Source organism: Passer domesticus, chromosome Z (assembly GCF_036417665.1).
Source record: "Passer domesticus isolate bPasDom1 chromosome Z, bPasDom1.hap1, whole genome shotgun sequence".
NCBI lineage: Eukaryota > Metazoa > Chordata > Aves > Passeriformes > Passeridae > Passer > Passer domesticus.
In genome coordinates, this window is record NC_087512.1 from 8,263,234 (window position 1) to 8,285,858 (window position 22,625).

The window sequence follows — 22,625 nt, forward strand, 5'->3', positions numbered from 1 at the left end:
GCCAATAGGAAGAGGGGAGAGGGGCGGGCAGGGCACCTCCCGGCCGCCAGAAGCCAATCCGAGGCCTTCTCGGGTGTGGGGGCGGAGCCTAAGGGAAGGCTGGAGGGCGGGACGAGAAGGGAGTGGCTACCGGCCCAGGCGCTGCCTCTGCGATTGGCGAATGCGGACGCCAATCGCGCGGCGGGTCCCGCCCACTGCCGGACCCGGAAGCAGAGGTGAGGGCGGGGGGCCATGGCGGCCGCTGTGGGGGATCCCGTGTCCCCATCCCTGGGGATCCCGGGTCCCCATCCCTGGGCACGGCGCTGACCGCCTGCGGGCGGCGCGGAGAGGGCAGGGCAGCGGGCCGCGTGCCGCCGGGCCCCGCTGGGATTTGTCCTTGTCCTTCCCGGCGCGCTCGGGAGGTGGTGCTGGATGCCCGGGCTGGCCGCGGCGCTGAGGGGGCCGCGGCGCGGGTGTTGTCCGTGTTGCGGCCGAGCTAGGCGGGAGCTGAAGGAAGTGGTTGAGCAAAAGCGTCGTCCAGGGGCGTGTTTGGTGGCGAAGGGCTCCGTGCTCTGGTTCCCCGTGCTGGAGCTGGAGGTGCCGCTCCTGGCGCCCCAGGAAAATGCGGTGTTCTGTAAAGTTATTTACTGAACTCTGTCAGAATGCAAAGCTTCGCCCGGAGCTGGGAATCGGCCGGATTTGTAGCATGGCTTACTCACCTCCATTGCTGCTTTTTCTCTGTAGGACTGTTCATGCTGGCTGCGTAGCTTATTGCTGACAATTATTTATCACTTAAGAGGTGTGTTCCTTATTGTTTGCAACAAATCAGTGCTTAACACGCGTGGCTAAGAAACTTCTAGTTTTGTATGGCAGCCTTATGTCTAGGTGAGACAGCAGAGAGCCTGTCCTTGTCATTCATTTTCTCAGCTTTGCCCCGATATCCTGAGAAGTCCTGTGCTCCAGGCAAATGTCCAGAGCAATTATTTCCATGTGCCAGTTCTAGTAACTGTGAGATATTACCTCTGCACAGGGCCTTTGCAGTTTTGCAGTGGAAAAGTTCCAGAGTGTTAATCCGTGGCTTTCCTTTTGCTTTGTAATTTTTTCCCCCTCCCTGCAATATGGTTTGTAATTTATCAACAGCACAGACGTGACCTGCAGGTCGTTTTTCATCCTTCTCGATAACAAAGGAACCTTTTTTACAATTCAAAGGTAGCTAATGGTATGCAATTTAATTCCGTAGTAACTTCAAAGGGGTGGGCAACTTTTTGACTGTGCTGGGCCATCTGCTTGCTGGCTGAATGCAGCTGCTCTGTTCCAGCCCCGTGTTTTGTGCTGTTCCGCAGCTCCTGGCGCGGCTGGCAGAGGGGAATGGCTGTGAGAGCTTGTGGCTTGATCATCTACAGGAGGCTGCAGCCAGCGCCGTCCTGCAAGGTCACTGACAGCATCGAGTACCTCCTGCTTCAGACCTCCTACGGGAGCCACCACTGGACCCCGCCCAAAGGTGATTTTTGTGCTGGGAGCGCTCCTGGAGGTCACTGGTGGCAGGCTGCAGGGAGGGATTTGGCTGAGGTCACTTTAGAGGGGCACTTACCACCTGAGAGTAGCTGCTGGCTGCGCTGTTTGTCTGCTGGTGCTCCTGACACAGCTGAGGGGGCAGTTTTGGGGCTGAAATCCTCTGCAGGCCGTGGCTGTACAAAGTGTTGGGCACGACTGATGTGGGCTGGGGCAGGGGCTGTCACCCAGCTGAGCTGTCTGATGTTTCTGGCAAGATGTGCACACCACTGGAGCGAGGCAATGAGGGCATGTTCTGCCTTGTCTTGGGTCTCATCCTTTGCAGGCACCTGCAATGCTGCCAGTGCAGGATTGTTTGACCCACGTGTGGTCAGAGGCTGCAGGACTGTGGTCACAGTCTGCAGGAAGGCAAACTGGAATCTGAAATGGAGCACTTGGAATGCCCCATTCTTAGGAGATGCAGATGCATTGATGAAGATCGCTTGCCTAATGCAATAGGGATGAGAGGGACAGATAGGAGAATTAACCTTACCAGCTGTTCTTGGCCATCAGTGAGGCCTCAGAGCAGAAAACAAGCCCTGTGTCCCAGGACAGAGCAGCAGCTCCTCTGTAAAGGCACATTGCAGAGCCAGTGTTTGGTAGTACACAGTCACAGCCCTGGTACCAGGAAAAGTACAGCACAGAAGTACTTCAGGTTCCCTTGCATGCTGTTTTTTACCACCTGAGATGTTTTTTCTGATAGTTTTTGCTTCTTATTTTGTAAAATGTGTCACTTTCAAAGCATGGTGCAGCAGCTTATAAACAAGAACTTGCAAATTGGAGGAAAAAAATCTTTTAACAGTGTCAGCTAGGCTCTTCTATTAAGGGAAAGAACAAAACTTTCCAAACCTCCCCCTTTGTCTACTCCACCATGAGCCTAAGGGAGTTGAGTTTCCAGCCTAGTGGAAAGCTAAAAAACATCTGCTGGGACATGATTGATTGTTGTGAGAAGAAACCCTTGTCAAAGGGTCCCTGGGAACACAGTAATTCTGGACAAAGTGATTTAAATTATTTGTAGCTGTTTTGGTAGGGAGCCAATTGTCTCGAGCATACATCTCACACACCTAGAGTCATGGAATAGTGTAGGTTGGGAGGGACTCTTTGAGGTTGTGTAGTGCAAGCCCCCACCAGTGGGCAGGAACATCCTCAGCTAGAGCAGGTTGCTTGGAGTCCTGTCCAACCTGGATGTTTCCAGGGATGGGGCACTCACTGCTTCTCTGGAAAACTTGTGCCAGTATTTCACCACCCTCGTGGCAAAAGCAAGTCTTGTCTGCAGTCTGAGTCTGCCCTCTCCTAGATGAAAAGCAGGAGCCCTTCTCCTGTCACTCCAGGCCCTTTTCAAAAGTCTGTCCCCAATTTTCTTACAAACCACCACCCTTTAGAAACCATAAGGGGCTCTATGGTCTCCCCAGAGCCTTGTCTTCTCCAGACTGAGCAGCCCCAACTCTCTCATCCTGTCTCCAAAGCAGAGGTGCTCCACTCCCTGATCATATTCATGGCTTCCTGTGAACTCAGTCCAGCAGGTGAATGTCCTTCCCTTGCTGAGGACTCCAGAGATTGATGCAGCATTGCAGGTGGGGTCACACCAGAGCAGAGGGGGAGAATCACCTCCCTCAACACACTGCTTTACATTTTGGAGATCAAAGACCACAATCTGAGGGTGGTCTGTGATAGAAGCTTGGTGTTGATTTGGGGGAATTTAATGAAGAGAAGCCATTCCATTTTATAATATCTGTGACAGGAGTGGTCTTCCAAGGTGGCCCTGGGACGTGCAGTGTGGTAACATTTGTGTGATGTTGACACAAATTCCATGGGGCAGGAGCCAGAAGGAGAAGTTGTAATTGTCTCTCAAAGCACACACAAAAGGCAGTTTACAGCTATAGCTATGTCTTGTTATTTTAAAAGTTCTCTAAGCTGTTGCAACTCTTATGGGATTAAACTGGACTTGCTTGGATCCCCTCACATGAACCTCATCAGCCTTATCTCTGCTCGTAGGACTGTGACTGCTCTAGCTGAGGCTGATAGGAAGGGGATGTAGGGTTTATTTTCCCTCTCAATCTATTAGAGCTGCACCAGTGGGAACAGGTGGGAGGATCTGAAGGATGTGGTGTGTGAGGTGTTGCCTGCAGTCCTTTTTCTGCTCTGCAGGTAGACTGTACTGCACAAACATAGCAACTTACTTAGCTTAGACCTGCGGTTATCAACAGGCAACAGCAGGTATCAGCATCAGATGGTGTTTTCTGCACAGTGGCTACTTGAAAGAAAAGTGTATTTTATATTTGAGGCAATGTCATACTGTAAGAGGTGTTCAGACTTTTGATACACAGGCAGGAAAGTGAATGGGACCTGTTGCAAAGGCAAAACAAACTTTTTGTGGTACTAAAAGGGCTCTTTGGGTATCTGAGATCTGAGAAACAATCTCTGTGATGAAATTATAGCTATTTGGAGCCAGCTACATAGAAAATAGAGTGACACCAGGGACAAAATAGAGCTTAAACTTTTTTTACCTCCCAGAATGTCCCAGCTCCTGCTATGTTGCTTTTTTGAGGTATTGCTTGGCTTGTTCTATTTATGTTCTGGTCCAGAGTTTTCATGAGAAAACCAAATCTGACATTTCTCAACAAAAGTACAAATGGCTGGGGATGTGTTATATTTATCCTTTGTTTGTAGTGGCACCTCTCATACTGAGCAGCATAAAACAAATGGTGTGTCCTAGAAGGACTACCCAGCTGGTGAGAGGACTGGCTTTTAGACTTGTTGCTTGTTTTAGAGGGGAGTATGGAAGAGACAAAAATCCCTGGCTGCCTAAATGAAATGCACCTTTTAAATGGTACGTGTCTGTGCCTGGTCCTGTTCTTTCTGGGCTGTTGGCACAACTAAGAGTTTTGCAGAACTGAGCCTTAAGCTTATGTGAGAGGACATGGCTGAGAGAGGATTAAGACTCTCAGACGCCCTGTGTCTGCTCTAACTGGATGAAGGAAAAATGAGGGACTCAGTCCTCAGTGTAATCTAAAGTGGAACTTTGTGGGTGTAGAGTACTCCAGAAGTGGAGGGGAGGAGTGGGAAGAAAAGATGTCTGATGCTGAGAGGCTGATGGAAGTTTCAGGAGGTGAGGGGTAAACAATGATCCTAAAAGCCACAAGACAAAGATAAATCAAGACATAAGATCTGGAAAAGCAGTCTCTGTTCTCCAATTTCCATTTCATCCTGTGTCAGCTACCATGTACTCTCATCTCTGCCTCCCAGTGTTTCCCAATTAAAGCAAAACGGGAGTTTCCTTCCCAGAGATTTCACTTTTCCACCCTCTTGGCAGGCCACGTGGACCCTGGGGAGGATGACCTGCAGACAGCCTTCCGGGAAACACAGGAGGAGGCTGGTCTGCAGGCCAGCCAGCTCACCCTCATCGAGGGCTACAGGAAAGAGCTGCACTACCCTGCCCATGGCAAGCCCAAGACCGTCGTGTACTGGCTGGCAGAAATGAAGGACTGCAACACAGAAATCAAGCTGTCGGAGGAGCACCAAGCTTTCCAGTGGCTGAAGCTGGAGGATGCCTGCAAATTTGCAGAATATGAGGACATGCAAGCAATGCTGAAGGAAGTGCATCAGTTTCTCTGCTCCAGAGAATAAGTGGTTTTGTGAAGTATAAGGGGATTACTTGAGGAGACAGGCGTGCTTTTTATGTTTTAAACTGGAGGAAGAATTATATGGCTGCAGAAATGTAGATTTCTCTTTTTTTTTTTCTTAATCTGTAGAAATTCAGTGAGGATTCATGGAGCTTTTAAAGAGATTGTGCTTTTGTCTCTCCTAGCTAGCACAAAAAAGTGTAGTCTAATTGAACCATAAGCCAGAGATGTCTGAATTGAAGTCCAAAGCTAACAAAAGACTTCCTCTGTCTCTGTCTCCTTTTATTTTTCTTTTGCTTTTTTCCCCCCCTTTCTTTTTCTTACTTGAAGTGCTGAACAACCACAGGTCTTTTTGAAAAATCAAACACTTGATACATCTTGACTTGCTGATGTAAAGCTAGAGAGTTGAGAAAATGAGCATATGGGGATTTTTAATAACGAAACGCTTACTGCAGAAGTCATACCTTGAATTTCAAATGAGGAAGCAGTAGTTCTATTCCCAACTCTTCCAGTGATATGCAGTGATAACTTGTCAGATCTTTCAGGTCTTTCTTTTTGTATCATGAATTTATGTGCATCCATAATATACTGTTGTGAGAACATTTCCATCCAGACAGTCTTAGTAAATGGTTGAGGTATGGTATTTAAGTGGTAAATTGAAGTTCTTCTGGCTCTTTCTGTTAATTTTTTGATTTTTAACAGGCCCCTTGCCCATAGATTTTCCAAGGGGTTGAGAAAGGGTATTTAATCCGCTTTCTGCACAGGATATCCAAGCTTATGTGCAATTTTGTGTCAGTTTCATCCTATCAGTGCTTCTGTGGCTGCACCCACTCATCTTTTGGGGCAGCAGACATTACTAATGTTGGTATCAGTGTTACAAGAGTCTCTTGCTTGTCACTCTATTATCTTGCAGTGGAGTGATTTAAAATTGCATATATTTATACTTTCAAAAAAAGGGATACAATCTAAGGAGGCTTTTATATATAAACATGTATGTCTGTATACACATAAAAAACTTGAGTGCTCGTCCACATTACACTCAGGCTTTATTTTGATTATGAGCCCTGCTGGGAAGTGTTTCACTCAGGTGGTGGCAGAGTGTAACAACCAGTGAGAGTTAGAGGGAAGAGTTAAAAGCCTGTGCAGCCTCAGTCTTGGTTTTTCATTATTGTTTGAGGTACCATTTAATCAGTGCTGTGTAAACAATTGTGTTGCTGCCTTCCTGTTTATGAGCAAGATTAGCATATTAAGCTGGAGTTAGAGAGTCATTAACAAGTCATCGGTTCTGCCCATTCAGCAGTAATGAACACAGGCACTTGGTGCTTTGGAAAATAGATTAGCTCAGCTCCAAGCCAATATTTCCTTTTTAATGGCACTGCTCACGTAGTGTTCCCAAAGTGTGTCAAGGTTTTGGAGGGTGACCAGTGCTGTGCACTGTAAGGTGATGCGCTCCTTGGACAAAATTCCAAGGGCTGTAACTGAGATAATGGGTCAGGCACTGTGTGTGCATTTTATGTGATTTATGTACAGAACGTATTCCCACAAATTTTGTGAGTAAAATGATTCTTAAACATTTTTTGATCCCAGTGTCTTTGAGTTTCATTTAAAGTAGAAATGTTGGAAAGTCAGAATTTAACTCTGATTCTTGCTGCTCACTGGTGAAGAAAGAGTTCTTCCTCTGCCCATGTCTAATAGTAAGATATTTTCCCAAGGAACATCTGGGAAACCCTCCAGTAAATAATTATGGAATAATCTGCCTGGCAAAGATATTTATTTCCAACCTCTATGATATTTATGCCCTAAACCAATGGGGCTTGGTTGGTTTTTTTTTTTAAGAGCAGTTAAGTTTTTGGTTGTAATAAAATCTTATGACAGTAAACTTTTTAGCATTTAAAAAGAAAAATAATTTTAAAACCCCCAAAAACAAACAAACAACCAGAGATTTTCAAATGATAAAAAAACCCCAGAGATTTTAAATTCCCTGGAGAGACCTTACTTGTGCTGTAGGTTAAATAAAACCAAACTCAAGAGAAATCCAAGCTACACTGAAATAGCAGAACAGCTTAATTTAGGTCAAGTGAAAGGCGTTGCTCAAGTAAGAGACGTGAGGATATGATTTCCCTTGCTCTGCTGAACAAATGCACTGACACAGCTCATACTTGACATTTCCTGGTGTTATTGTTTCTTTCTCCACATAACTCTTGACTTACAGCCATGATTACATCACCTCAGAATCAGAGAAAGAAAGCATACATTCATTAATATTAGGAAAGCACTAAGACATTGCAGATTTCACTGAGAAAAGGTCAGGATTGAGTGTGATAGTTGCGGGTAATTTTGCTCAAACAAGAAGTGTAAAGGCTGAAAACAATGTCTTACTCCTATCTAAAAGAAAAACAACTGTATTACTGCTCTGGTGGAGCAATGTATCTATTAATTTACTATTCTGTATGATTATAGGAAATCAGAGACTGAAGCTGGAATAAAGTGGCTCTATATGCAATATCCCCAACAAGCATGACCAACATTTCTTGCCAGTCTATATAATGAAAGAGGATGTGTGCTATAATAAGGTTTAGTACATCCTAAATACGGAAAAGTTTAGAGAGACACATACTCTCTCAGCAGGGCTCCTGCAGTGATGCAGAGAGGAGAGTGGAGTGCTACATTTTAAGTTAGAAAAATGACTTGCTGATACTTAATTGACAACTTAGTGGGGATGAATATTTTGGCATATACCCAGAAGGGATTTTATAGAAGGCAGTGCTTGTTAATTACATTCTCACACTGACAATGTAACTGATGGCCTTCTGTGTCTAGTGGCAGCTAGTTTTATCTTAGAAAGAATTTAAGGCTCATCAGGACTTCTGTTTTTTACCTTTTGCCTTGTCTTCAAAGATTCACTTTTTCATATGCTCAGTATATGAAAATTTACTTTAATTAAAATGCTCTAATTTTGGTTCAATGGGCAGTTGCAGCTGGCAGAAGTCCCAGCTTCATTTAGGGAAACCTGGGGTTTGTTATGGGTTAAAGCAGCTCTAAAATCGCTAAGCAGCATGTGCCTATACAAACCAAACAATCTACCCTGGTTGCTTCAACCTTGTCTTGTGCAAGAAGATTGTACTCAAGTGTTTAGAAAAAAACCCCAAACTGTGTTTCCTGTCAAAACAGTGAGGGTGGGGAGATCAGCTGTGGTGGCAGTCTTCCTGGTGGGAACAGCGACACGGGACGGAGCAAAAGCTCTGTCGTTTTGGAGCTAGTCCACTTGGTAGTTGATGTTGTCAAAAAGAGGAGTGACAGTCCCGTCTTTCCACTCGATGAGGATCTCTCCACGCCTGAGGGAAGGGGAGCGGGATGGGGGAAGGTGTGGCTGGGGGCCCCTTTGCAAGGGCGCCGGCTCCCGGAGATCACCTCTGCTGCTGTTGGCTGGAGAGCTCTTCAGAGCAGAGAGGATTTTCTTCTTCCTGAGAGAAGAGAGAAGAGAGTAACTGCACCTCCCTGTCACTTGGTTGCTTCTCCACGTCAGCAACTGTAATGCCACCTCTTTCAGTGTTGGCACAAGATGTGTAGGGGAGGAGGAGCCAACATTAGTGCTGCATGTGGGTGGGTCGGTGAGTGGGATGGATAAACTGGGTGGCAGAGAGGAGGAATCCCCAAGAGTGACACATCTGTGACCAGACCCACCTGCTGAGAGCCAGCGACATCAGGTGTGGAATGGGGAGGGATGCCAAGACCAAGGCTTTTGTTTTGAGATGTTGGAGTTTTTCTTTAAGATGCTGTTCATGGCAAATGAACGTGACTCTCACTTACTTGTTGTAGTGAACATTGAGTGTCAGTATTATCAATCCCAGTATGAATGCCAAGGGGCTGAGGACCAGCATGGCTGTCTTCCAGTTCGTGCCTGAAAGGGTATTAGAGAAAGCATCACGTGTTTGCTGTACTTATCCCTGTTCTTATGCAATAGCCATGACTGCCACAAAAAATCACCTGTAATGTCCCTGAAAAATGCCAGATTACAGGAAAAGTGCTTTGTCTACATGATTGACATCTTACAGCTGCTTTTACACTGCACAGCATCCTTCTATTGAAAGTGGCTGCAAAAGTTTTTCTTTCTTGCTATGAAGAAAATACCTCATGCTTTTCCACTCTGCATCTTTCTGATACAAAATAAGAAGGTCTGGGAGAAAGCAGTAGTGTTAGCAGCTGTCTGATTTTCATGTTGTTACTATTTTTTTTTTTTAAATCACAGGCCTGTGGAGATTTAAAAAGAGTCTTTCTGACAGTTAATTTTGTGCCCTTATTCCCTATTGAGCATCCTCAGCAGTACCCCAGGGAAATGTATCTCTGTCACAATGGGAAGGAGAGGGGCACTGATGAGCCTTCACCTAGCTGGTCCCTTCCTCCTCTGGCTGATCCCTGGACCTACCTGCAAGCCTGGCCCCAGTGTTTTTCCCCCGATTTCCATGTTTCTTGGAGTGGTTGTGGGATGGATCTAGAGGAAGAAGCAGAAAGACTCTGATTAGCAGTTTCCATTTGGACCAGGGGTCCAGATTCCTCATAAGGCTTCACTGTAACCACAAATCCCTTTTGTTTGGGACCCAAAAAGGTAAAGGAAACTTTATTGTCACTTGGTGTTCCCCAGCCACAGATAATTTTTGCTCCTAAAACAGTTGGTGGCTCCAGGTTAAGCCTGTATTGCTGAACTGCTTGCCAAGGGAAACTCCTCAGCATGTTGGGTGAAAGCACTCAGTGGTACACGTGGAAGTTCTTCAGAAATTCTCAGGAACTCTAACACCACTGAAAATAGCTGAGTAACCTCGGAGTGCTGCCCACAATTTCCTTCCTGCTGTTCTTACTTATGCATTCAGAAAAGTGCTCACCCTCATTTGCTGGGAGCTGTGCCTGTTTGGTCTTTGCTGGTGACACCGTGCTGTTGAACTTGTTAGCCAGAGGAGGGTCAGTTGAGCTCACAGAAGGCTCTCTGTCCACAGCATCAATCTTTGATGAATCGATGGTTTTAGCTTGGAAGGAAATAAAGCAAAGATCTGTGTGATTATAATTTACTTTTTGTACAGGATCCTGGATATGCTCATTGCCCAGCAAGGAAAAGGAATGAAGCCCTGCTGGTTTGGTTCTCTGTCCTGCAGGGCGAGAAGGATGTGGTGCAATCACCTCCTCCTGTGCATCAGGGGCTTTCAGCTGTCACAGATTTTAAAGGTGAAATGAACCTCTCAAGATGGAATCAACAACCACAGCAGAGGTTGTTTTCTGGTGGTAGATGTGGTCATGGGTTTTAAAAATATGAGTGCAACACCAGCTGTTAGAGGATGATGTGTGAGGAAGAGGTAAGAGGAAGAATCACAGCTATTAACAACACTGCAGATATAAAAATAGGATCCAGAGGGTGGTAAATAGGCCGTACCTCTTGCAAGGCTCAATACCTCCCCTAGCCCTCCAGTCATGCTGCAGAGTAGGGTGTGTGGGCAAACAACTGCTGCTGGAGGGGAGCTTGTGTGAAGTCTGGTGTCAGCAATTCACCTCTCTGTTGCAATCAGGCACATGCCAAGACCAAGAATACTGTGACTTCAGGGCTCCCTGCTGCCTATCCAAACCCCCTCCCATCCTGTGGCATGAGCACCCACACCACAGCTACACAGGTGTCATTTATTGAGCAGATAACCCACCCAAGTATAAGTTGTCTGTTGATGATCAGAAGTTAGATAGAAATGGCTGAACAAATACATTGGACATTGATGTGTTACTGAGTAGTCAGATGTTCTCTCCAGTAGACTGAACCATGGGATTTATAGGAAAATTATGACTTTGCGTGAGACACCGAGTGGCACGGCCTGATTCAAAAGCTGCCCTGTGTTTACCCTCACAGCCTTATTTAGGGATCCTGGCTCCAAGGCAGCCCTGGGCTGCCAGGAGCATTGCCTTGGGGAATGAAAACGCTCTTTTCACATGCCTTTTTCCCATATCTTAAATGTTCCACGCATTTCCTAGCCTATATTTAACTAGCCTATTATGGTATCTAATTTGTATGGTCCATATTTAACTTAATGTTAAACGAACGCTAACACTTGTAACTATTGTGATTACATGTTGACCTTCTAGTTGGCTAATTAAAAACCTTGAGGGGAAAAAGGCCACCTTCTCTACACATGGCAGCCAAAGCAGCTGATGTATGTCTTTTATTTCAAATTAGATACACTGTCTCTGTGTCAAAAGGTTATACTTGTAATCCATCTGCTTATGGCGACCAGATACATCACATTTTCTCTTTACTCATTTCTGCAGAACTCAAAATCTCATGGGTCCATCAGCCTTAATGTAAGGAATAGCCTCCTGTCAGGGAAATCATTTTCCCTGAGGAATGTTGGGAACTTCATCACCCATCGCCATTTGGACAAACACATAAAAACCATTACAAACACCAGCTCTTTTTGGGTCTCTGGAGTGGAAGAAAGGAGAGGAGGAATTGAATGTGATTTTCAGGTCTCAGGTCTGCACACAACTTTACAAGAAAAGTACCAAAAACCACCTTTATTTGCAGAAAGGACTTAAATGAAAGTGGGAAACAGACTAGACCATGAACTGTCAGTGGTCAGCAGTGGGCTTCACTGGGTATGCAACAAATGATCACAGCCACATCTTGGTAAAATGACCATGCCTGATAGTCTTATGTCAAACTCCTAAAATTGTGACAAGACCAGGGTTTTTGCCCTTTCTGTGTCCAGTCTAAGACAAAGGCTAGTGCACACTTGTGAAAGCAGAGTTTAGATTCTCTTCAGCAAAGGTCAAGGCCATAAATGGTTAATATAAACCCCATTTTTAATAATTTTTGATGTCATCTTCTAAGATTTCGTAATGCAAAAGGAGGGCAACATTTAAGCTCCCTCCTACTACTTGCTGTGTTCACCAGTGTTTTTATGACTACACTGGGCACCAGCAGCAAGATTCACTGAGGATAATGAGAACATGGAATGAAGGTTAGAGCTAGGTTCCATTTTTTGAAAGGTGCACTGTTGGGGTCTCACAGAAGAGAACTTTAATTTCAGAAACTGAAGCAATAATTTCTGATACAGAAATAATATGTGTAATTGTATTCTCAATAATATATGTAAGTTTAAAAGAAGTTTTCAGCTGCCTCTAGTTGTTTTACCAAAAAAGACATCCCAAAGTACCAAATGCTCTTTCAAAGTCTAAAGTGCCAGACTTTGGGAGACTTCCTTGTGTGTTTTGTGCTTGGGAGGCCTAAGCAATTTCCACTATTCTTAGCTGTGGGCACCAGTGTAGAAATATTTTACCAAAATACTTCCTCAGAAACGCAGCTGGCTTTTGGAGACCTGATTATGTAAGGTTTTACATGCTTCTGTAAAACACTGAACAGCCACTACTGGAAACCTGTGGTACCAGGTAGTGGGCTTGAGCTGGAGCCATTTGGTGTTTCTCCAGGTAGGGCCGAAGTAGACATGAGTTAGAATGGCATGTGCAAGCCTGGTGTTAGATGGCTTGGATGACGTGAAAGTTAGATGTTATCCGACACTAAATCTACCTCATCTTACTTTCATAGATCCACACACGTGTGTCTAGAGCTGGTTGTGTTGGTTTGCTGGGCCTCTGAGCCGCTGCACAGATGGTTCCATCTGCCAGCGTCTTCCACCTGCTGAACTTGTCCTTCTCCCTTGAGACAAAGACCTTGTGGCCTCCCTCCTTGGTGCCAAGGTGGAAGCCCAAGCTCTGCAGAGTCAAGTGTCCCTTCTTGCTGCAGGTCCATGCCTGGCGTTCCCGGTCTCCACAGGGCTCCAGCTTGACCAGGGCGTGCTGGCGCATCCCGCGTGCCGCCAGGCAGCGCCCGGTGTGCAGGCTGACGAGGGTGCCCGTGTCGGGGTCCCAGCCCCACTGCTGCTGCTGGGAGTGCTCCTTGCAGCCGGCCAGGCTGACGCTGTTGGTCTCGTGGGAGGCTCGGATGCACTTTTCCAGCCGGGTGTTCCTTATGAGGAAGCCTCGTCCCTCTGCTACTGCGGTACAACCAGAGCAGGGTTTAGTACTGTGCACTAACACATGTCTTTGTAAACACCCTGGGGGAGGTGAGATGTAACCCACCAGTCCTTTCCTGGATGGGCATGCCCAGATAAATTGTTCCCACAGCTTCCTAATTTCCTGGAATGACATTTCTTTGAAAAAAAGGAGCGTGCAAATAGCCATGAGCAATGCTAGAGGAAAACAGCAGTTATGTAACTAATTAGGAAAAACATCCTTCCAACTGGAATGATTACATCAAATATCTGCCTATATAGATATCTATATGTATTTAATTCAGTACTTAAATTGTTTTAACTAGGTAGTCATCCTACCCTCCCTCCAAATGAATTAGATAGTTTGAGGGATGTTTTGCCCCTATCCAGGTCAAATCTTTCTTACCAAAGAGCAGTTGAAATCCCCCTCGTGCTGTTTATCTGGGCCAACTAGACCACCTTGGGCTATACTGTCTATTAAGTGGCTTCTGGAGGTATTAAAGCAGTGCAGGGATAAAACCATATCCCACCAGAAGTAAGTACTTGACTGAGGCAGCTCATGTAAGTATTGAAATTATCTTGGATTTAGCACACCTGTTCCTGGTCTGTGCACCTCAGGAACAAAAGTACCGCTTTTAAAAATCCTTTTGTAAGAGGGAGACATTGCAGCTGTCCCATAAGAAACACACAATTTGAAGCAATTTCTGTAATTGCTTCTTGCTTTTAAGAGCAGCAGGTTCCAACATCTCAGATGATTTAGGACAGATATCACATTAGCTGAAGGATTGCCACTGTTTTCAGTATAGCTGCATCAGGTGTGGCCTGTGAACATCCTGAGCAAAATGTTAAGTGCTAAACCATCCACCACTGTTGCAGGTGAACTTTCTGCTGTATATTTGATGCCTAAGATAGATGGATAGAAATAGAAGTTTCAAATAGCTGGACATTCTGAGAAATCTTTTAATAGCAACACATTGCAAGTCCCAGCTTTTACAGTGACCTTTTTTCCTCTCTTTTCCCTAGGAGACAGAATTATAAAAGCCCCATTGGCATATAGTACTGAGCATAAAGAGTAAGAGGACACTGAAAAGTGATGTTAGGCAAGAGCACTGATTTTTATCTAAACTATTTCTGCAGAATTTCCCTTCCCAAATAAAAAAAAAAAAGACCAAAACCACAAAAAAACCCAAAACAATACTGAGCCAATACAAGTATTTGGCTCAATACCTGAAAAGAGTAGTGATAGTATAAACAGAAGCTGGTACACAATGACAACAGTGTAAACAATGGTTTAAAGGAGCTCTCATGTTTTTCTCTCAGGAAATTCAAGGGTTCTGCTACATTAATAATGCCTTGGGGCTGTTAAATAAGAAAGAGCTCAGGACTTTCTGCTCAGCCTGAATGCCTGAGGAGAGGAGCCAGAAACCACAGTGCTTCTCCACCAGCTCTGAGATTGTCAGATCAATGTGTCTGTGCTGAGATATTGACCTGCATGGACCTGTGACAGCCACCAATGCAGAAAACTCCTGCCAGCCAATGTGTCTAAATGGTAATTAAATTTCTGGGCTATCTGTGGGCAACTTGTGAGTCCTGTTCTCTTTAACCCTTACTGAGGGCTGGGGGGAAGTAAGATATTTAATGCATTTTGGAATTGAGTTTCTGCCAGCCTCTAAAGGCAGAAGAAATGACTCATAAGTAATCTCCTGTAAACTTTAGAAAATTGAAATGGATTAATACAATCCCCCCAGCCCCACCCCACCCTTGCCATTTTTCCCTAGGATGTGGAATTCATGATTCTCATATCTTTGCTTCAGCTCAGCTGTGAGAAACCCATTTCCAAAGTCATAATTTGAGACATGCATTACAATGTAACAGGGAATATAACAACTGTGCTGGATCAGATAAAACATCTGCTGAGCCCAGGATCCTGTCTGCAGTGCTGGGCCATTAACATCTGCTCATAGAGGAAGAGGGTAAGAATCAGACATGTAAATATCTCACTCAAGACAGCAAGATGCCAGTGCCTCCTTCCAAAAATCACAGAATCACAGATTTGTTGGGGTTGGAAGGGACTACTGGAGATCATGCATTCCAATCCAGCCAACACAGGATCACCTGGAGCAAGTGACACAGGAACCATGTGGGGTTTGCAGATCTCCAGACAGGGAGATTCCACAACCTCTCTGGGCAGCCATTCCAGTGCTCTGTATGAACTAACTCAGAGAGTATCACTAAGTATTTATGGGTAAAATGGTTTTGCCCACTACATTTTTCAGCTCTGAAGTTCAAAGAAGAAGATAATTTTGTTGCTCCATCAGCATCAGAGCTCCTTCTGCAGTTTCACAAAGTCAATTTAAGTTTTGATTTTTCTTAATTACTTTGTGGCATCAGCAAGCTTGATTTCTTCATTATTCATCCCTTCTGATCTTTCTGAGCACCTTCTGATACTATCACTGCTGTGATCATTGTCAATTTATTCCACACCTTTGTTCCAGCCTGTGGGCTAGATCTGTCTTCTACTCCATGAGAATGTAGTTTCTTAAGGGTCTTGGTGGAAAATCCTTATCAAAAGCCTTTTGCAAACACTGGCACAAGACCTTGATCTGCTCAGCACATTTATGTTCTTACTGATACCATCATGGGTGTCAGGCATTCCCATTGCAAAAGCTGAATTGACTCTTCTTATATTTATCTGTCTGTAAATACTCTTCTTTTCTTCCACTGACTTGCCCGGTGCTGAAACCTGGAGCCTAAGGACCTGTGTCTCCCTAGGCTCTGCAAGGATCCCTCTTAAGAGGGGAATTATTGCTGTAACACAGCCCTTTGGTGTCAAGGTTGCCTTAAATAAGAATTTAATACACCCCTTAGAAGTTTTTTTAATGTCATCTTTAGTTTCCTGTAACTCAAAAGACATTTGGGCTGGTCCTTTGCCACAGATTATTTATCTTTTTTTTTTCTTTTGCTTTCCTCCTTAAACTTCCTCTGTTGCCAATTCTGTTTGATAACACTTCAAACTGCAGAGAGTGACTGCCACGACCTCCCTGACCATGTCTGAAGGGAGCACTACAGCCAGTAATCCATTCAGCCTTTCTGCACCGCCCCACTTTTGGTTGCCCTTCTTGCATTTGTGCCAGATATTTTCTGACCTCCTGACCCCCACCAACCTCCTGCTTCAGATAATGTTTGAAAATTTCTGCTGGCATTTGTTGTATTCTCTCTCTAGGCTGGTCATCCAGGTCTTTTTCTCATATGTTTTATTACAGGTTTTATTATTAAGCATGCCACAATCTTTGCTGTATTTTCTTTTCCTTTCTTGGCAGTGACTCTCCATTTGAAAGTTTTGGGTATTTTCATTACACTTTGCAGAGTGCTGCTGTTTGACCCAGCAGGAGATGCGTGCTTTGCTCTCTGTGGGGTCCCTGATGTTTTATGTTTCCCTCTGAACAATCCCCTGTTTGTTACCTGCACAGAGGCAGCAAACATTGCAGTCACATGTGACTGCCACGGCCATAGGGGGTAGACCCACAGTTAACCTGGTGTTTACTTTGAGATACACATCAGGCACCAAGAATCTTTACTCAGGAGACAAAACGACATCCCAAGTCCCGCTGCCCACTGGTCTGACGAATGAGGCCATGAGCTCTAACATTTTAAGAATTTTAACCTGGAGCAACCAGTGTACTCCCTGAGGATGGGACTCAGAGTCTCTGGAAAATGCCAGCCTTACCCACAGAGTCCAAGTAGATGCCTGCTTTGGGCTGCTCATACTTGAACACTTTGGCCTCTTCATATTTTTAGGAACAAAATAAACAATTTCTAGCAAGGCTCTTGATGCCAGCTCATTTGTCCTGTGATACTGACACTCTGTCTGGTTACAAGATAGAAAAGCAAGCAAATACAGGCCCCTGCTTTTCTGCAGCATGAGCCCCCTTGGGACATGCTGTTCCATGTAGGATTAGAGGCAAAATCCATGCAACGTTCCTAATTAAGGTAATGCCACTGAGAAAGCCCTGGTTACCAGTAACCCCAGTGTGACTGGGAAAGTTTCTGCTTTTCTAAGCATTGCCTGTGATGTCTTGATCAAAGACATTTGCAAATTTTTTGGGGTGGCTTGGCCCATATTTTTTCCTAACCACTGCTGCATTCTTAAGAATATTTTGATTTTGGTTGACCAACAGAGCTTCATATCTTTCCACATTACTGCAAGGTCCACTTTTTACCAAGTAGCTCAGTGAAGGCCTCCAAGGGAGCAATGCAGCCATGGGAAAAGAAGGAAGGTTTTGATATGGAAAAAAAATAATTCTATCAATTATAGGAAGCAGGGGAGGTTGGTGAAATTACCACAAAGCTGATGCAAGTGGGGGAAACCAGTCCCTGGGGTGGGGATATGATGGGTTCCTACAAAATCCAGAGAGATCTGGAGGAGATGGAGAGGGCTGACTGGTCAAGGTCTCATCCTGGATGAAACAAGGGGTGCCAAGGGAAGGCTCACAGAGTGCAGGAAGTGGTTCTGCATCCAGGCATTGTGTGTTGCTGCTGGGGAGAACCTGCACAAGCCAAGGGAGAAGGTCTGGTAGCTACTGAAGAGTTAAATGCATCACAGTCAGGAAATCCTCCAAGTGAAAAATAGTTGGAGGCTGGAAAAGTTAATGGGGGAGCAGAAGTACTGCACAAGCTTGCCCTTTCTGCCTCTTCAGTGCAAAATGCTTAGGGCTGCCTTTTGAGGTCAGGGCATCAGGGGTCAGGGCCAGCACTACCATGGCCTTGAGGAGGAGGAGAGAGGCTCCCAAGATGTGGGATCAGGCCAAGATGCCAAACACAGCCACCACAGCCTCACACCCAGTGCGTGGGGGTCAGAGTCAGTGCTAAATGCAGTTTTATTTCAGCATTTTCCTTTCTGTACATGTAGGCATAGATCCTGCTGGTGCCTGACTTCCCACTGCCCATTGCACCTCACGGGGTCACCATTAGGTCTGGCTTTTTAACAAAGCTTTTTACAGAGTGAACTAGGTTGGAAAAGGCCTTTGGGATCATCAAGTCCAACCTGTGGACTAACCTAACAGTTCCTCATCAACTAAACCATGGCACTGAGTGCCACATCCAGTCTTTAATTTTTAAACACCTCCAGGGATGGTGACTCCACCACCTTCCTGGGCAGCCCATTCCATTGCCCAATCACTCTTTCAGTGAATTTTTTTCTGACTTCTAACTAATTTTTGCCTCCTCTCTGCTTGCAGGTACTTTCCAAAGAAACAACTGTCAGAACTAGCTTAGGAAATTCCAGGATTTGCAGTTTTCAGCAGGAAACCAACCCCTCAGAGGTCTGTTGAGAGCAAACATCTCCGTCCTGACAGCAGCCTTAAAATTCAGCAGCCCCAGGAAGGAGGAGACAGGGGGGGAAAGCTGCCACAAGGGGATTTCAGCCCCAAGCATGAACATGTTTGTGCTCTGTGATTTGAGCTTCTTTGGGCATTGCCAGAAGATTAATTCCTTTCTGCAAAACAGTGGTGGTTTTATTCTTTTATTACTGGTCTGGCTGAAATGCAATGCCTGATCATATTTGCACCAAAAGCATTACACTAAAAAGGAAATCAAATACCCTGTGATCCTCCATACTTTACTAATAGAACAAAACCACGTGGATTGAATTGTATGGCAGCAGTAAAAAATCACTTTATTCTAACACCAGACAAGATCCTACCTTAGAAGCAAAGGAAGAGCAACACCTTGAAGACTGTTCTGCTCTCTTTGCATGCCATCATGGTATAATCTCCAGGTCCTAACCAATCTCCTCTAACCTTTAAAAGATGCATGTGCATCATCACCCCTTACCACTACAGACATGTAGCCTCACCCTGGGGCTTTACAAAGTGAGAGATTCAGTTCACTTTAATTGGCAACTTTTGGTGTGTAGAAAACAGCAGTAGATGGAGCAGAAGTCAAACCTGTAGGAGCACAAACAGATCTGCAGAGCAAATTGAGGGGTAACTTCTCAAAGCATCCCAGGGAGCTTGTGCAGCAAGGAGCGGAAACTAGCTGGTCAGAGGTGACAGCCCGAGGTTTATCTTTAAGGAGTAAACATCCCAGCTGGGCAGCCCAAGTAGTTGTAGTCCTCTGGTTGAAGGATTTTGAACAGCTCTGAACATGTAACCTGTATAACTTCAGGGCTGTTCTCCTTGCTGCTTCAGGGACTGAAAGAACTTCAGTGATTTATATCAATGAGTCACTTTCAACCTGACATCTCAGTCATAGCAGCAAAATAAAAAGGCTTATTAGCTCAGGGACTTTTCCCATTTTTAAAGAAAATTGATTCCTCCTGATGTCATGATGGGATTGATGAGACCATGGTAGCATCACTCCTGGGATACTGTTCCTGGGTAACACTGCTCCAGATCTCTGGGATGATGCTCAGCAGGGACTTCTGCTTTTTGCACCTACCCATGCAGGTCAAAACAGGGCTGCTTGGATTTGAAATACTCCTGTGCATGGGCAGGATACAGGATTGGAGCAACCCCAGAAGGCAGCTGAATATCAACATGAGCTGCTACCAAGTTTGCTCTGTGGAGGTGAGCTGACTCTGCAGCTTCCCAGCATATCCCACTCCGAGCTGACCACCACAGGAGCAGGACTAATACTTCTGCACTTCCCACTACCCTCTCCCATGCTGCTAGCATGCTCTGAGCTCACTCACCTCTGCTGGGAAGGAGCAGCTGTGAGCTGGACAAACATTAGCACTTAGGAGGTCACTCAGTGCCTGCCTCCCTCCCTGAGCAGGTTTATTCATCCACTACACTTAGCAGCTTAAAAGCACTTTATAAAAGCTGCGGGCATCATGCCACAGTGTCCCTGGCCCAGCCATCCCAGCACTTTGCCAGCCTGTCCCTCACTCTTCTGTACCCCTGTGTTTAATCCCGTTTTAAATGCTGCCCTGAAATGTGCCTGTCGGCACTTGCTCTACAGCTGGTGGGTTCTTGAGCTTTGCAGCCCAAGCAACAGTTCAGCAGGAAGGCAGGTTAAAACCCGGGAGGCAGTTCTCTTCCCACTTTACAGCTACCCCAAAAGAGGAGAAACTTACCCTCAAGCCAAGGAAGGAGGCAAATGCAGCCCAGGCTCAGCCTGAAAAGCTCCATGATCTGCCAGCCCAGCAGGGAACACGGAGCCCCCAAAGCCTCTCGCCCACGAGGAGTGCCAGGCAGCTCACTTTCACCCCTTTCTCAGTCATTCACAGCAGAAAAACCCTGCTGGGAAGAGAAAAACTCTTTTGTCTCAGCAGTGGAGGCTTGGCAGCTGGCTTATCAGCAAAGGATCAGCTTGGAGACACAGTCCTGCTCAGCAGCTGTCCCTTAGGAGAAATCATATGACGAGCCAGGATGGGGGGGACGCTGGACCGAGATGCTGGTGGCTGCTGGGCTCGGCTGCTTAGCAGCAGTGATTGCTCCCAGCAGCGGCAGAGCATGCTAAGCAGGCTGGCCCGCTGCCCTTGCCAGGGCTGGGAGTGGAGGGGGATGCAGGGCTGGCCCGCCAAAATAAGCAAAGTTCAGCAGGAGAGCTCAGAGGGGCATGGGATGTGTCTGCTGAAACCCTGCACTTGGCCGTGCTGTCACAGAGTCGTTTTCTCTTCAGAGAGAATTATTCCTGCCAAGAGGATTTTAGGCAGCGTTATAGCTCGTGGCAGAGATAAAGCCTCACAAACCAGCTGTGGTTGTCCTAGAGCCAGAGAGTGATGGAAGGGGGAGTTGAGTTCCTGGATGGGGGAGTAGGCTCCTGCTGTGGGTTTGCCCTGATCATCATCCTGAGGGCTGCTCAGGTTGAATTTGGCTTTTCATGCATCACTTTGGGCTCTGCATGGGGAGGAAACCTCACATTCCTCCTAAAGGAAAACCAGCAAAGGCTGACAGGTGAACAGTGGCAGGACAAGTGAGAGTTACAATTTTGCTAGCAAGATGTTCCCATTCAGCCACATCTCCTCAGCTCTTGTCTGTCTCATATGGTTGCTGAGGTCATTCTCACTTTAATAAACCGTTAAGCCTTTTGCACAAAAACACCTAAAAAATGGTGGGTCCTTTCACTTTTGGGGGTCAAGTCCTGAATGACCAATGTCACACCTCACAGCCGTGCCCATGAGACCAGGAGTGAGCTGGAGGGCTGGGAGTTGCTTCCTTTAGTGCCCAAGCTGTCAAATAAAAGGGCATGGTCCCACGTCAGGGCCATGAAATGGTGCAGAGGTGCTCCCTCTTTGTGCAGCCCTGGGATGATGGCTCCCAGCTTTCCCACTATCAGAGGGGTAACCTGGCTGCAAACAAGATGTGGATATAGTAAAGGATATTCTACAACCAAACAAAGGGGAAGGCTGGGGTAATTTCTTGCCCTGGTGAGGTTGGTCTTGTCTGACTGTATCACTGTGCATAACAAAAAGACCAGCTGGTTTCTTTGTGATTACTGCGGGTTTTCCCCCCACAGGAACAGGTCAAATTGTGGTAAATTACAGGCATTTTTAATTTAAAAAAATGCAGATGTTAAATTCTCCACTACTTGACTGGGACTGAAAATGCAAACATTCTTCACTGCATTTCCTTGGCACCAGAGTGAGGAGAGCCCACACCAGAAATCAATGCCATATTTAACCCCTGGAGAAAAGTGGTCAGTCAGCACAGACAAAAAAAAGAATCAGTTGAACATTAGGCACTGAGATTTTTAGGGTTTCAAGACACCACTTTGATTTCTTATATGTGCAAGAAAGTACTTGCATATAAAATTGCTCTGTAGCCTTAGAGCTTGTTCTCCACTACATTGGCTTCCTCAGGGAATGGCATAGCCTCCTGCATACAGAGGCTTCCTTCAAATTGTTTTCACAGCTTTTCCTGGGATGTCCCTAGGAGAGAACAAGCTGTTTTCCAGCTGTGGCCTCTCCCATGTGGAGCAGGAGAGTCCTGTAATTGCTGACCCTCGGTCACGTAATTTCCACATCAATCACTCCTTGCCAGCCCAAGTCTCATGGAGAAGCCTTGTTCTTTTCTCCATCATCAGTTTGATGGGTGCATTGCTTTTTCTCATCATGTTGCAGCTCATGGTGAATTTAATCAGAGTGAAGTAACAATCAAGTGAAACCTCATCTCCAGATTGTGGTGTGGTGCTGGCCACCACACCTTCACACAGGGGTCACTCACCACACACCAGCTGCAGCCCGGTCTGGTGTGGCACAGGCACTGCTTTCCAGCACACAACAGCTGGCAGAGGAAGTGGAGACAAATATTTTGCTAGCCCTAAACCTGTGAGATGCTCAGAATCAGCACAGCCTGTTACACTTTCACCCCAGCCTTGTAGCCGGCACCGTGCTTTGTGACATCAGGAAGGGCTTAAAATCTGAGCTCAATTCTCTACCCTTAGTGTTATCCCAGAAAAGAAATGGCAAAATTCACACTGTATCTGTAGAGTGAGGACCAGTGGGGTT

General features: G+C 45.8%; 3 protein-coding genes across 7 annotated transcripts in view; 2 read left to right on the forward strand and 1 right to left on the reverse strand.

The window, feature by feature from the left end:
- The first annotated feature begins 114 nt into the window (after positions 1 to 114).
- NUDT2 (nudix hydrolase 2) lies at positions 115 to 6,728 on the forward strand. 3 transcript variants are annotated; one of them, XM_064403131.1, is made up of 4 exons: positions 228 to 613; positions 724 to 778; positions 1,323 to 1,480; positions 4,844 to 6,728. In XM_064403131.1, exons 3-4 carry the CDS (start codon positions 1,348 to 1,350, stop codon positions 5,155 to 5,157), a joined length of 447 nt encoding a protein of 148 aa, XP_064259201.1. In that variant the 5' UTR covers positions 228 to 613; positions 724 to 778; positions 1,323 to 1,347; the 3' UTR covers positions 5,158 to 6,728. The 3 variants fall into 3 exon arrangements, with proteins under 3 accessions (XP_064259202.1, XP_064259201.1, XP_064259200.1); XM_064403132.1 differs by lacking the exons at positions 228 to 613; positions 724 to 778 and adding an exon at positions 115 to 215; XM_064403130.1 differs by having other exon boundaries at positions 228 to 778.
- The window catches only part of LOC135289496 (myogenesis-regulating glycosidase-like), a 32,421-nt gene continuing 9,992 nt past the window's right edge, over positions 197 to 22,625 (forward strand). Inside the window, exon 1 of one of the 2 annotated variants that reach the window (XM_064403126.1) lies at positions 197 to 215. The gene's annotated coding sequence lies outside the window, so the exon portion shown is untranslated. Of the gene's footprint in view, positions 216 to 1,350; positions 1,481 to 22,625 lie in introns of those variants that run through there. The other variant, XM_064403125.1, reaches the window with a different exon arrangement.
- LOC135289498 (uncharacterized) lies at positions 7,317 to 20,589 on the reverse strand. 2 transcript variants are annotated; one of them, XM_064403129.1, is made up of 6 exons: positions 20,250 to 20,589; positions 12,722 to 13,174; positions 10,034 to 10,174; positions 9,580 to 9,645; positions 8,964 to 9,054; positions 7,317 to 8,617 (listed from the first exon to the last, which is right to left on the reverse strand). In XM_064403129.1, exons 1-6 carry the CDS (start codon positions 20,302 to 20,304, stop codon positions 8,410 to 8,412), a joined length of 1,014 nt encoding a protein of 337 aa, XP_064259199.1. In that variant the 5' UTR covers positions 20,305 to 20,589; the 3' UTR covers positions 7,317 to 8,409. The 2 variants fall into 2 exon arrangements, with proteins under 2 accessions (XP_064259199.1, XP_064259198.1); XM_064403128.1 differs by having other exon boundaries at positions 12,722 to 13,177.

Excerpts from the sequence above, each read along its gene's own strand:
- NUDT2 (XM_064403132.1), top strand. The coding sequence starts at position 1,348 with ATGGCTGTGAGAGCTTGTGGCTTGATCATCTACAGGAGGCTGCAGCCA. Across the intron at positions 1,481-4,843 it reads CCACTGGACCCCGCCCAAAG|GCCACGTGGACCCTGGGGAG; the intron begins GTGATTTTTGTG and ends CCCTCTTGGCAG.
- LOC135289498 (XM_064403128.1), bottom strand. The coding sequence starts at position 20,304 with ATGGAGCTTTTCAGGCTGAGCCTGGGCTGCATTTGCCTCCTTCCTTGG. Across the intron at positions 13,178-20,249 it reads CCTCCTTCCTTGGCTTGAGG|TAGCAGAGGGACGAGGCTTC; the intron begins GTAAGTTTCTCC and ends GTTGTACCGCAG. Across the intron at positions 9,646-10,033 it reads ACAGCTCCCAGCAAATGAGG|ATCCATCCCACAACCACTCC; the intron begins GTGAGCACTTTT and ends TTCTTCCTCTAG.